The sequence below is a fragment of the Sorex fumeus genome, unplaced genomic scaffold (assembly GCF_029834395.1).
Source record: "Sorex fumeus unplaced genomic scaffold, SorFum_2.1 ptg000010l, whole genome shotgun sequence".
Taxonomy (NCBI): domain Eukaryota; kingdom Metazoa; phylum Chordata; class Mammalia; order Eulipotyphla; family Soricidae; genus Sorex; species Sorex fumeus.
In genome coordinates, this window is record NW_026606067.1 from 44,287,621 (window position 1) to 44,298,798 (window position 11,178).

General features: G+C 46.9%; 1 protein-coding gene across 1 annotated transcript in view; it reads right to left on the minus strand.

Annotated features, from left to right (window-relative positions):
- Positions 1 to 5,894, minus strand: part of ZMAT3 (zinc finger matrin-type 3) — a 35,583-nt gene extending 29,689 nt beyond the window's left edge. The window contains exons 1-2 of the mRNA XM_056110769.1: positions 5,790 to 5,894; positions 1,179 to 1,505 (exon numbers count right to left, since the gene is read on the minus strand). Coding sequence (XP_055966744.1) covers positions 1,179 to 1,448 — 270 coding nt within the window. The 5' untranslated portion in view covers positions 1,449 to 1,505; positions 5,790 to 5,894. The remainder of the gene's footprint in view (positions 1 to 1,178; positions 1,506 to 5,789) is intronic.
- Positions 5,895 to 11,178: the final 5,284 nt, after the last annotated feature.

Genomic DNA, 11,178 nt, shown 5'->3' on the forward strand with positions numbered 1-11,178 from the left:
TCCCAGAATAAACAACACACCACCCAAATACTTCTGATGTACCATCACCAAGTTACACAATTTTCATTCTTTAAGGTCAAAACAAAGTAAATAAAAACTTCTGGTAGAAGAGTTAAGAGTGACACAATAGAGAAAAAGCCTTTGCAATTTATCTTTCTTTCCTAATTTTTGTTGTTTCCTTTTTTCTTTTTTTTTTAAGCCATGTCCAGCAGGAGTAAGGGCTTATTCCCAGCTCTGTGCTCAGACATCACATCTAACAGTGCTCAAGGGATCCTTTATCATGTCAGAGTTGGAATCCAAGTCAACCATGTACAAGGTAAGTGCTTTAACTCCTGTACTATGTCTCTAACCCCTGTACTTTATCTTCCGATCACAGTTTAATTATTGTAGATATTCATGCCAAAAAAAAAAAAGTAGACACATCAATCATGACCTAAAAAGTCTTCCTTTCAATAGGATTTGGTCTCAACTGCTCTAGGATTTCTTTACCCCCAAAAAGACACTTTAGAGATTTTATACAGAAAATAATCGAGGAGGGAAGTGAGCACTCTCTTCCTGGTCAAAATTTAATTCTCTATTTGTACTTGGTAATAACACCCTTTACAACTTCCCTTACTACTCATTTTTTATATGGGAATAAAAGCTTTAAATATCAGAAATAAGTACCAGTTTACATTGACGGTCTAGAAGAAATCAGAGTTTGTGTATTAGAAAATGAAGGACAAGTCATTTTAATCTCATTGCAGAAAGATACTTGTAGTTTCCCTTGGAGTAACAGGTAATTAAATTAGAGGTCAAAATGGAAAAGCCTAAGACTCATAGAAACAATCTTCCACTGATGCATACAATATTAGCAAGAAAGGCATAGTTCTAAATAATGTAATAATAATTTTAATACTAAGCCAACTTTGGCATCAGTACATCATGTTCTAAATACCTGTTCTCCTTACGCTCAACACGGATGACTTGTCTTAGAAGGACTGCTAAAGGACAAATGCCCCACAGTCTAAGTGTAAGAGGCAAGGTGCCCACTTAATCACAAATGGTACTTTAACTTACAGTAGGAACCTAATGTTTTCAGTCAAATAAACACCTGAGAATGCACTAAGCTATCCAGGCAAAATCAGACACATCAGGACAGATAACGCAAATGCCCCCAAATTCTCTTATCTCCTTACCTGATAATGAGCCTGGGCTTGCTGTGCAGAATTCAAGGTGACATTGCAGAGCTTACAGTATAAGGGCTTACATAGCTCCTCCAGAGCCGAGTCTTGCTCCCCGCCCTTGGGTGACTCTTCTTCTCCCGCCAGAGGCAGAGAAGCCTCCGGCCCAAAAGGCTTCTGTGGTGGAAGCTGCAAAGTCCCTGTAGACCTGGTGGCTACTGACATAGGAGGAGAGGATGAGGGCTGCTTAGGTGGAGGAAGTGCTGAGTGTTGCAAGAGGATCATTGGGTAGGAAAGTCTTGGGCATAATCCAATGGGCGATGAAAAGTTGAGTCTTCAAATCTGAATCAGCAACAACAACAAAACGATATTTAAAATGGGATGCACAGCAAGATGACAGGCAAACGAGCGCACCTCTTGACCCCTTCACCAAAGACATCTTTGGGTCTTCTTTCATCGGGCCTCATCTAACAATCTCCCCGTGTCTCTTTATCCACACTGACATCATGCCCTTCCGGCGAGAACCACTCCATGGGTTTGGCTGTCTTTTGCCTGGCACTGCGCCCAGCGGTCCCTCCAGCCCATGAACATTTATAGTATTGCATCCATGGCTAATTAAATCTAAAAGTCACGTGGCTCCAATGGACATCAAAGGTCACCTTGGCCAGATCCTTCCTTTAGACATACTTACATTTAAATCATCGTAATGACAACTCTCTACAGATATAAATACCAATGTAGAGAAGCCCTTGCAATGTCTCCTTTGCATCCTAGCTCGCTTTCCTTCCTACCCAAATGGCATCAAATAGAATGAAAAAGGACGTCCTTTCGTGGACTCCTTAAAGCACTACTAGAATAAGGTAAAATATTAAAGACTTCCGGAATAACTAGTATGTCAGAATAAAAGTTATAATCCAGGGCCCAAAAAATGGTAAAATATTAAAGATTTAAGGAATAACTAGTACGAGAATAAAATTATAATCCAGGGCCCAAAAAATGGTAAAATATTAAAGATTTAAGGAATAACTAGTACGAGAATAAAATTATAATCCAGGGCCCAAAAAATAGTAAAGTAAGGCACCTGCCTTGCAAGTAGCCAACTCTAGTTCTATCCCTGGCACCACAAACAATTCTCCAAGTCTGGAGCCAGGAATAGGCACTGAGCACTGCTGAATGTGTCCCAAACCCCTCCCCGAGAGAAAGTTATAATCTGACCTCCCCCCTATAAAAAAGTAAAAATTTTCCAAGAGTTGAGTCAACGAATTTTCATGATAGAAGTTGGCAGCCATAGAAGTGCCCTGTTTCAAATATACACTCTGTTCTTTTTGCTTTTGGATTTAAAGTCAATGAGACCGTATTTTAAAGCCAGAAGACAAGTGGCTTCTCTTGATTAAAGGAAGACCCAGGGGCTGGAGAGGTAGTACAGTGAACAAGGCCTTGTGCACAGCTGACCTGGGTTCCATCCCAACCCTGGGGTTCCACCAAGCCCCAGGGGAGTGATCCCTGAACACAGAATCAAGGGTAAACATTGAGCACAGCTGGCTGTGGTCCCCAAACCAATAACTAATTAATTCAGACAGAAGGATGATTCAGCAAGACGTGGCCTATGGTCCGATGTGGGCAGGAATTCGTGTTAAGAGACGACTCAACCAAGGAACCAAGCCTGCCTGACCAGTCAGCCTAGGTCTCCTCTCCACCCTGCTGTCTTTGTCCCTATGGGCCTTTCACTTCAGCACATCATAGAGCTTTAATTATAGTAATGAATTCCCTAAAAATATCGGAGTATTTTTTCTCACCCAAGGAAAACTGTCTAAACAAAATAAGGTTCCAATTAACGTTCAATGGGGCCATAGATCACGACGTTAAGCCCCAGTATGATTCCAGTCCCTCAATCTACCTGCTATTTCTTTCCCCCTTAAAATTAGATGCCAAGGGCAGGAGACACAGTATAGCAGGCAGGGTGCTTGCCTTGCATGCAGCTGACCTAAGTGTGATCCCCAACATCCATCTGGGTCCTCAAAGCTGCACCAGGAAAGATCCCCATGCAGAGCACCAGGAGTGGAACATAGCTGGCGTGGCCCAATACCGCCCCAGCAAAATTAAAAACAAAAAAATTGATAGCTGAGTGTCACGATTCTGTTTCCTCAAGATAAACCCAGCATGTCCCTGTCCCTCTTCAATCTTTATCATTAGTTCCTCTGATACCCACCCAGATGGCGTCTTCTAACCTAAAACATCTCAAAATAAACCACCATACACACTTGGAATTTCCAAGGCCCAAATTAATCCAAGTTCAAATTCTGTTTCAAAACCTACTAGTTCACACCTCTCTTGCAATACTATTCAAGCTTCTCAGGGCTGGAGGAAAAGCACAGCAGGTATCTCGAATGCCTCGCACATAGTCCAGCTGGGTTTGATCCCCCAGCATCCCACATGATCCCTGGAGCACCGCCAGGAGTAATTCCTGAGAGCAGAACCAGAAGTAACCCCAAGCATCACGAGGTCAGGGTCAAAAGCAATCGCAAAAACAAAAACAAAACCTTTCTGTTGTCATTAGGATAAAGTCATTTGAAGCTGCTGCAATTTACTTCTGGTAGCAAAGTATATATTCTATCCACGAAGTAGTTCACGAAAATCAACCAAATAAATTTTGAAAAGTTACAAGTCACTTTTCCAATATGGGTAAAAGAGCCCACAGTGGGAACTGTCATCAAGTTCAATTTTAAAATTTAAGGTTTGGGGACAGCACTATCAGTACAGTGGAGCAGTAAAGAGCAAACTACACGAAGTATTAATCACAGCAGCTAACGATACTGCCCATGAATCTTATCATTTTAGAAAAGCCGTTTTTTTTTATTCTGACATAGACGTACTGTCCTGTGCCAAGGTTGTCCGTATCTCTGAGAACACAAAGAAAAGCAACAGAGATTTAGACATTTTTAGAAACTGGGATTCTCTGAAATCTTGGTGCATCCTTTCCATTAAATCAAACATTCAAAGCAGACAGCTGAGGATATTTTTAAATAAAAGATCAAGTACACAAAAAACAGATTTTTAAAAAAACTTAACCATAACCTTAATTATAATTCAGAATGTAAAAAACTACACAAACCACCCATCCAAGGTGCCACACAGCCATGTGCTTTGCAAGCTCAGAGGACAAATGATGAAGGAGGGTATCAAAACACCTGCATCAAGGAAATCAGCAACAAAACCAAGAACTGAAAATCAAGAGTTACCAATTGCCTACAACATGTCTGGACTTGTTTCTGAGCTCCCTGATACTTCACTTTGAGGAAACAGAGTGAGTGTGTGTGTGTGTGTGTGTGTGTGTGTGTTTGTGTGTTGTATGTGTGTGTCCCGATCCCCAGTGTTAAGGGTCTCCATCAAAATAATGACCCTTCTCAGAGTACAAACGGTCCCCATCAAAATGCGGTAAAATTTCCTGAATTCAAGCAAAATCCTCCCTAGTCTAGATAGACTCGTGACTGTATTTTATCTTTATGATTTTTATCATTATAATTTTCACAGAACATCCAAAAGTTTGTTCCTGTTCTAGTTAACATTCAAATCGATAATGTCAACTCCCAAAACGGATCTGTGCATGAAAACTATATCAGGCAGCACTCTGCTTGAAAACAAAAAGATTAGCATAAAAATAAAAGCCAAGTGTTAAGCCAAGGCCTCCAGTGAAAACAAAACTGGAGCAAAAGAGAGAATCCAAGGCAAATGTGACCCAGGTCCATTCAAGCAATGCATTAAATGGAGTCTAACTTACTGGCTAGTGCAAATAAACATTTCTCAGGCCCGAGACACCATTAAATCTGACGGAGGGACCAGCAGAAACAGAGAAATCATGAATCCAACTGCCCTGGCCAGCGGCTCGGGGCACAATCCAGAATCCACAGCTCCACGGTGCGGTGCGTCTCATTGAAAGGAAGCGAATGAGCATTGCAATCCCAGCACGCTTGCATGCCTGGGCCGGGGCCTAGGCTTCTCGGCACGGGCTTCAGACCATCACTTTCCCGTTTGGAGAAACCAGGCGAGCCCAGGGGATGCCCCCTCCGCCCACCGGCTCGGTCTATCACGGGGGCGTTCGGACGGCAGGGCCAGGCGCGGGGAGCTTTAATTCAGAGGGGGCTGGGGCGCGGCGAGGCGCACGGGGGGGGGAGAACCCAGCCAAAAGAAAAAAGAAGCGCAAAAGGAGGGGGCTGGGGGCTGGGCACTGGACCCGGGGCGAGGGCCACCCTGCGGGGCGGAGCGCGGGCGTCCGGAGGCCCGGGTGACGCTCGCACGGTCCCGGCTGCGGCGACGGGCGTCCCGCGCGCGCGGGCACCGCATCCCTGCGCGGTGCGTGCGCACGGACGGGCGCGCGGGGGGCGCCCCGGGGAGGAAGCCCGCGCGGACCCCGGGACCCCCGGGACCCCCGGGCACCCACGCGGCGGGGCCGGCGCCGGGGCGGCCGCACGTCGGCCGGGACACGTGGGCCGCGGCGTCCCGGCCAGCCGGACCCACCCGAACCGGCTCCCGCGCCGGGCACGTGCGGGGCCGGGGCCGAGAGGCGGCGGCGGCGGAGCCCAGAGAGACCCCCGGCGCCCCCCGAGGCTGCCGCTCGCCCGCACTTACCGGAACGACCCCCCGGGCGCGCCCGGGAATCTCGCCGCCCCCGGCTCCGCTGCGCTCCGCCGCGCCCGGCGCAACTTCGCCCGCCGACCCGAGCCGAACCTTCCCGGCTGCAGAACGCGGCTGTCAAAAGTCGGCCCGGCCCGAGCGCGGGGGAAACAGCTGCAGGAAGTGACTGCGGAACCGGGAGGCGGCGGCGGGGGAGGGGACTGGCGGCGCCGGCCCGGCGTGGCCACTGCGCGTGCGCGTGCGCGGCGGCGGCGGCGGCGGCGGCGGCGGCTGCGGCGGCTCCTCCCGCATCCCAGGCGGATGCCCCGCGGCTCTTCCCGCATCCCAGACGGACGCGGCACGCGCCGGCCGAGCGTCGGATCGCCCCTGCCCTGGCGCTGGGCGGGGACAAAGGCAGGGTCCCCAGGAGGGTACACCGCCCCCGAGTCCCAGCCAACCACTCCTAGAGTGGAATTGGGGGCAGATGCTACTTTCGTGACTTTCGTCTCCGGGCACTGAGAGGCAAACCTCAGGGCAACTAAAGACCGAAGCCGAAATTCCTTCTGTGTACTTATAGTTAAATATATTAAAGCGGGTACCTAGCCGACCCCAGTTCGACTCCTGCACCCCTCTCGGAGAGCCCCCGCAAGCTACTGAGAGTATCTCCACCCCATGGCAAAGCCTGGCAAGCTACCCGTGATGTATTCAGTATGCCAAACACAGTAGCAACAAGTCTCACAATGTTACTGGGCCCTTTGGAGCAAATTGATGAATAACTGGGAGACAGTGCTACAGTGTATCTGTCTGGGAGACCGTGCTACAGTGCTACAGTGTGTCTCTCTGGGACTCACTCTCTGCCCGCAGCCCTTCTCCAATAGGATGACACTGTCTGTCTTCTCGGGGTCAACCTTTAAGGTGAACAGCGAGGAGCAGAGGAAGCCCCAACTCTGATTCTTTGCATTTGTGCATTCTCCGAAACAAAATTGCTGTTTCTTCTTTTTTTCCGTGAAACGGACATAAATTAAATGTCTCCTTTCAATCACTTTACATTCCAGGCGGTGCCCAGGATTGAATCCTGGCTCTGTACTCAAGCATCACACCTGGGGTTGCTCCTGGGGTCCAAACGGGGATTCCACATGCAAGGTAAGCGCCCTATTTCTGGCCCACCTGCACTTTTCAAGGTGAGTGGCCCAAATCAATGAGGCTGACAGAATCAGGAGAAGGCAGCTAGACCTCCAGTCAGAGTTTCGGCAAAATTTAGCCCTGGGAGCTACAGCAAGTAGCACAATGGCAGATGGAACAGGAGGCTAGTCAAGCTGGGCTTCAGACACTCCAGTCTCCAGGACTCAATGGAGCTCCTTGACTGAGTCAAGAAAGACCCACTGGCTGTCTGAAACTGCTCATGTGACCATACTCTTAACCCCAGTAATTTGCAGCAATTTTAGCAATTGCAGCATAGCAGAATGAGCCCCCTTACTGTCTCAGGAAGATTTGCCTCTCTTGAGAAACTGCATGCAATACCCCCAGACTAAATTCCCTGCCCTGTAGTGTGTTCCCAGTTGAGAGACACTCAGCTGCACAGATATTGGGCCTGGCAGGAATAGGTCCTTGGAGACATGCATGTCTCCAAGGATCTCTGAGCTCCTTCACAGAGGACAGCCAGATCCGCAGGCTGTCATAGTCTGGGTGCCATAACCAGACAAAAATTCAAGTAATTTTAGCCAGCCCCCTCCCCTTAAACCTTCAAAAGTAACTCTCTAGACCCACTCCCAATCCTTTTCAAGCTTTTCCAGGAAGTTGTAGAAACAGAAACACACCCAAACAGTTTATGAGGCAAATGTCACCCTGATACCAAAGCAGAGACACCACCAAAAAAGATAATTGTAGGTGAATATCCCTGATTAAAACAGATACAAAGATACTCAACAAAATACTAGCAAATAGAATCCAATGACTCACCAAAAAGATCATATACTATGACCAAGAATAATTCATCTGGGGGATGTAAGAATGGTTTAACACTAGCAAGTTGATCAACATAATACTCCATATCAATAAAAGAAAATATTTTGAAAATGATCATATCAATTTAGCCTTAGATGGAATTTACCACCCGCTTTGGGCTGCATTCCCAAGCAACCCGACTCCCGGACGAGACCAGTGCAGTCAGTCTCCTGCCCCTGCGCCTGGCTGTTCCTCACTGGGGTCCCTTGGAGGGAGCGGGTTGAGCTTTCCTCCCCGCCCCGACCATGGCTCTGGCAGCCGAAGACCTCCAGGACCAGCCACCACCATGCTGAGACCACTCTCCGCACACATGAAGGTACTGGCAGAGGGACAAAGCCACGCGGGTTCCAGGGCCGAGATCTCCAAGCCTACTCGAATTGGAGTCGAGCATCCTCCACCCAGATCCTCCAAATTCCAGTAGGCGGGGGTCACACCCACCACCTGGCCCCCTGGCACCATGTAATCCCATCAACGGCCAAGACTCAGAGACTATAAAATCCAGCTCCCGGAACCACGCGGCCACATTTGTGGCCGCGCGACATCTTATCAGGACATCTTTTTGTGATATCTTATTATCTCATTCCTACTCTGGACAAACTTGCAGGCTATCGAATATAGCCTGCCCACAGGGCAGAGTCTGGCAAACTCCCCGTGGCGCACCAAATATGCCAAATACCAGTAACAATGATGGGTCTCATTCTCCTAAAGAGCCTTAAATATAATCTCAGGGCTAGGATGAAAGAGACGTTACTGGGGCCTGCTCGAGGCAATCGATGAATAACAGGATGATGAATGAATGAATGAATGATCATATCAATAGATGCAGAGAAAGCAGTTGATAAGGTCCAGTACAAGTTCATGATAAAAAAAAACTCTCAACAAAATGAGAGTGGAAGGAACCTTCCTTATTATAATCTAAGCCATCTACCACAAGCCCTCAGCTTTATTCTCAACGGGGAAAAACTAAGAGCCTTCCCTGTAAGATCAGGTAAAAACAAGGTTGCCCACTCTCACCAATCTTATTCAATATCGTACTAGAAGTACTTGCCATAACAGTTAGGCAAGAAAAAAAATCAAGGGCAGCCAGATAGGAAAGGAAGGAGTCAAGCTCTCACTATTTGCAGATGACATGATACTATACTTAGAAAGTCCTTAAGACTCTGCAAAAAAGATCCTAAAAACAATAGGTTTATAAAATCAATACCTAAAAGTCCATGACTTTCCTATACACAAATAATGAAAGAGAAGAAAGAGATATTGTGCCTCAGAAAATCAAGTAACTCAGAGTCAGCTTAACTAAAGAGGTGGAGGACAAAGAAAACTGCAAAATACAACTTCAAGAAATAAAAAGGGATAAAATGAAATGGAGAGACATTCCCTGCTCATAGATTGGGAGGATTAATATTGTCAAAATAGCAATTCTTCCCAAAGCATTATACAAATTCAATGCAGTCCCTATAATAATATGCATGACTTTTTCAAAGAAATAGATAAAAAAAAACTCCTGAAATTTATATGAACAATAAGTCCCCACAAATAGCTAAAGAAATTATTGGGGAAAAGAAAACAGGACGCATCACCTTCCCCAACTTCAAACTGTACTACAAAGCAGTAGTAATTAAAACAGACATAGAGACCAATGAAACAGAGGATAATATCCTGACAAAGACCCCCAAATATGGCCACTTGATATTTGATGAAGCAGTAAGAAATGTGGAGCGAACAAGAAAAGTCTCTTAAGCAAGTGGTGCTGGGAAAACTGGACAGCTACATGCAGAAAGAAAGAAAGAAAGAAAGAAAGGAAAAAAGAACTCAGATCTCACAATAATGCCAGACACAAAAGTCAGATAAAAATGTATTAAATACCTCAATAGCATATCTGAATCCATAAGGTACATAGAGGAAAAGATAGGCAAAACCATCAATGACATTGATGGTAAAGGCATCTTTAGAGATGAAACACCACTGACCAAGCGAGTGGAAGCAAAGATAAACAAATGGGGCTACATTAAATTAAGAGGGGCTGGAGTGATAGCACAGCGGGTAGGGCATTTGCCTTGCACACGACCCACCTGGGTTTGATTCCCAGTATCCCATATGGTCCCCGGAGTACTGCCAGGAGTAATTCCTGATTCCTGAGTGCATGAGCCAGAAGTAATCCCTGTGCAGGGCCGGGTGTAACCCAAAAAGCAAAAATGAAGAAAGAAGAAGAAGAAGAAGAAGAAGCAGCTTCTGAACCTCAAAATAAATGGTGACCAAGATACACAGACAGCCCATATAATTGGAAAAAATATTTACCCAATACTATCATTAATCACTTAATCACTTAACTTCCCGTTAGTCGTCGATTTGCTCGAGCGGGCGCCAGTAACGTCTCCATTTGTCCCTGTCGCGTGCTAGTGTAGCCCAATGGCATCTGTTCGCTCCGGGAACATGAAGGGCCTCAAACCGATCGTTCATGATCTTGACAAAGAAGTCTGACCATCTGGTAGGTGGGCGGCCACGCGGTCTCTTGACATCCCGTGGAATCCAATCAGTAACAGCTCTAGTCCAACGGTCGTCTTTAAATCTCATTACGTGACCAGCCCATCTGATTTTCGACACCTTGGCAAATGAGACAGCGTCCCTGATCCTTGATCGTCGACGGATGTCAGAACTCCGGATTCCTTCTCTCATTTGAGTGAAACGTGATATTCCAAGCATAGCTCCTTCTATTCTTCTTTGGGAGACCTGAATGGCGTTCTCATCTTGTTTGCGAAGGACCCAGGTCTCTGAGGCATATGTTAATGCAGGAAGAACAGTGGAATCAAAGAGATGTGCCCGGAGCCGGAGGTTCTTCGTCCTCTTAGCTATTTCTTCGACGTTCTTGAAGGCGTTCCAAGCCGCTCTCTTCCTCCTGCGCAGCTCGGGTGCCAGGTCATTTGTCATGTTGACCTCTCGACCTAGGTACACATAGCTGTTGCATTCGGAGATGGTCGTTCCATTGAGAGCGAATGGGGCGTCAGGAACAAGGCTGTTTCTCATAAACATTGTCTTCGTAAGATTCAGCTGTAGTCCTACCTTTCCACACTCACGGTCAAAGTCGGCCAGCATTTGTGCCGCTTGGCTGATGTTTGGTGTTATTAAAACAATGTCATCAGCAAAGCGGAGGTGGTGTAGTTGCCGACCATCTATCTTCACTCCCATTCCTTCCCATTCCAGTCGTCGCATGATGTTCTCGAGGGTGGCACTGAAGAGTTTTGGTGAAATGGTATCACCCTGCCGCACCCCTCTCTTGACATCAACGATCACTTCTTTGTAGAATGGTGAGATCCTGGTAGTGAATCCGCAATACAGCTCACGGAGGATCCTGATGTATTGGGCTTGAATGCCCTGATTGGCTAGGGCTTCAATGACCGCT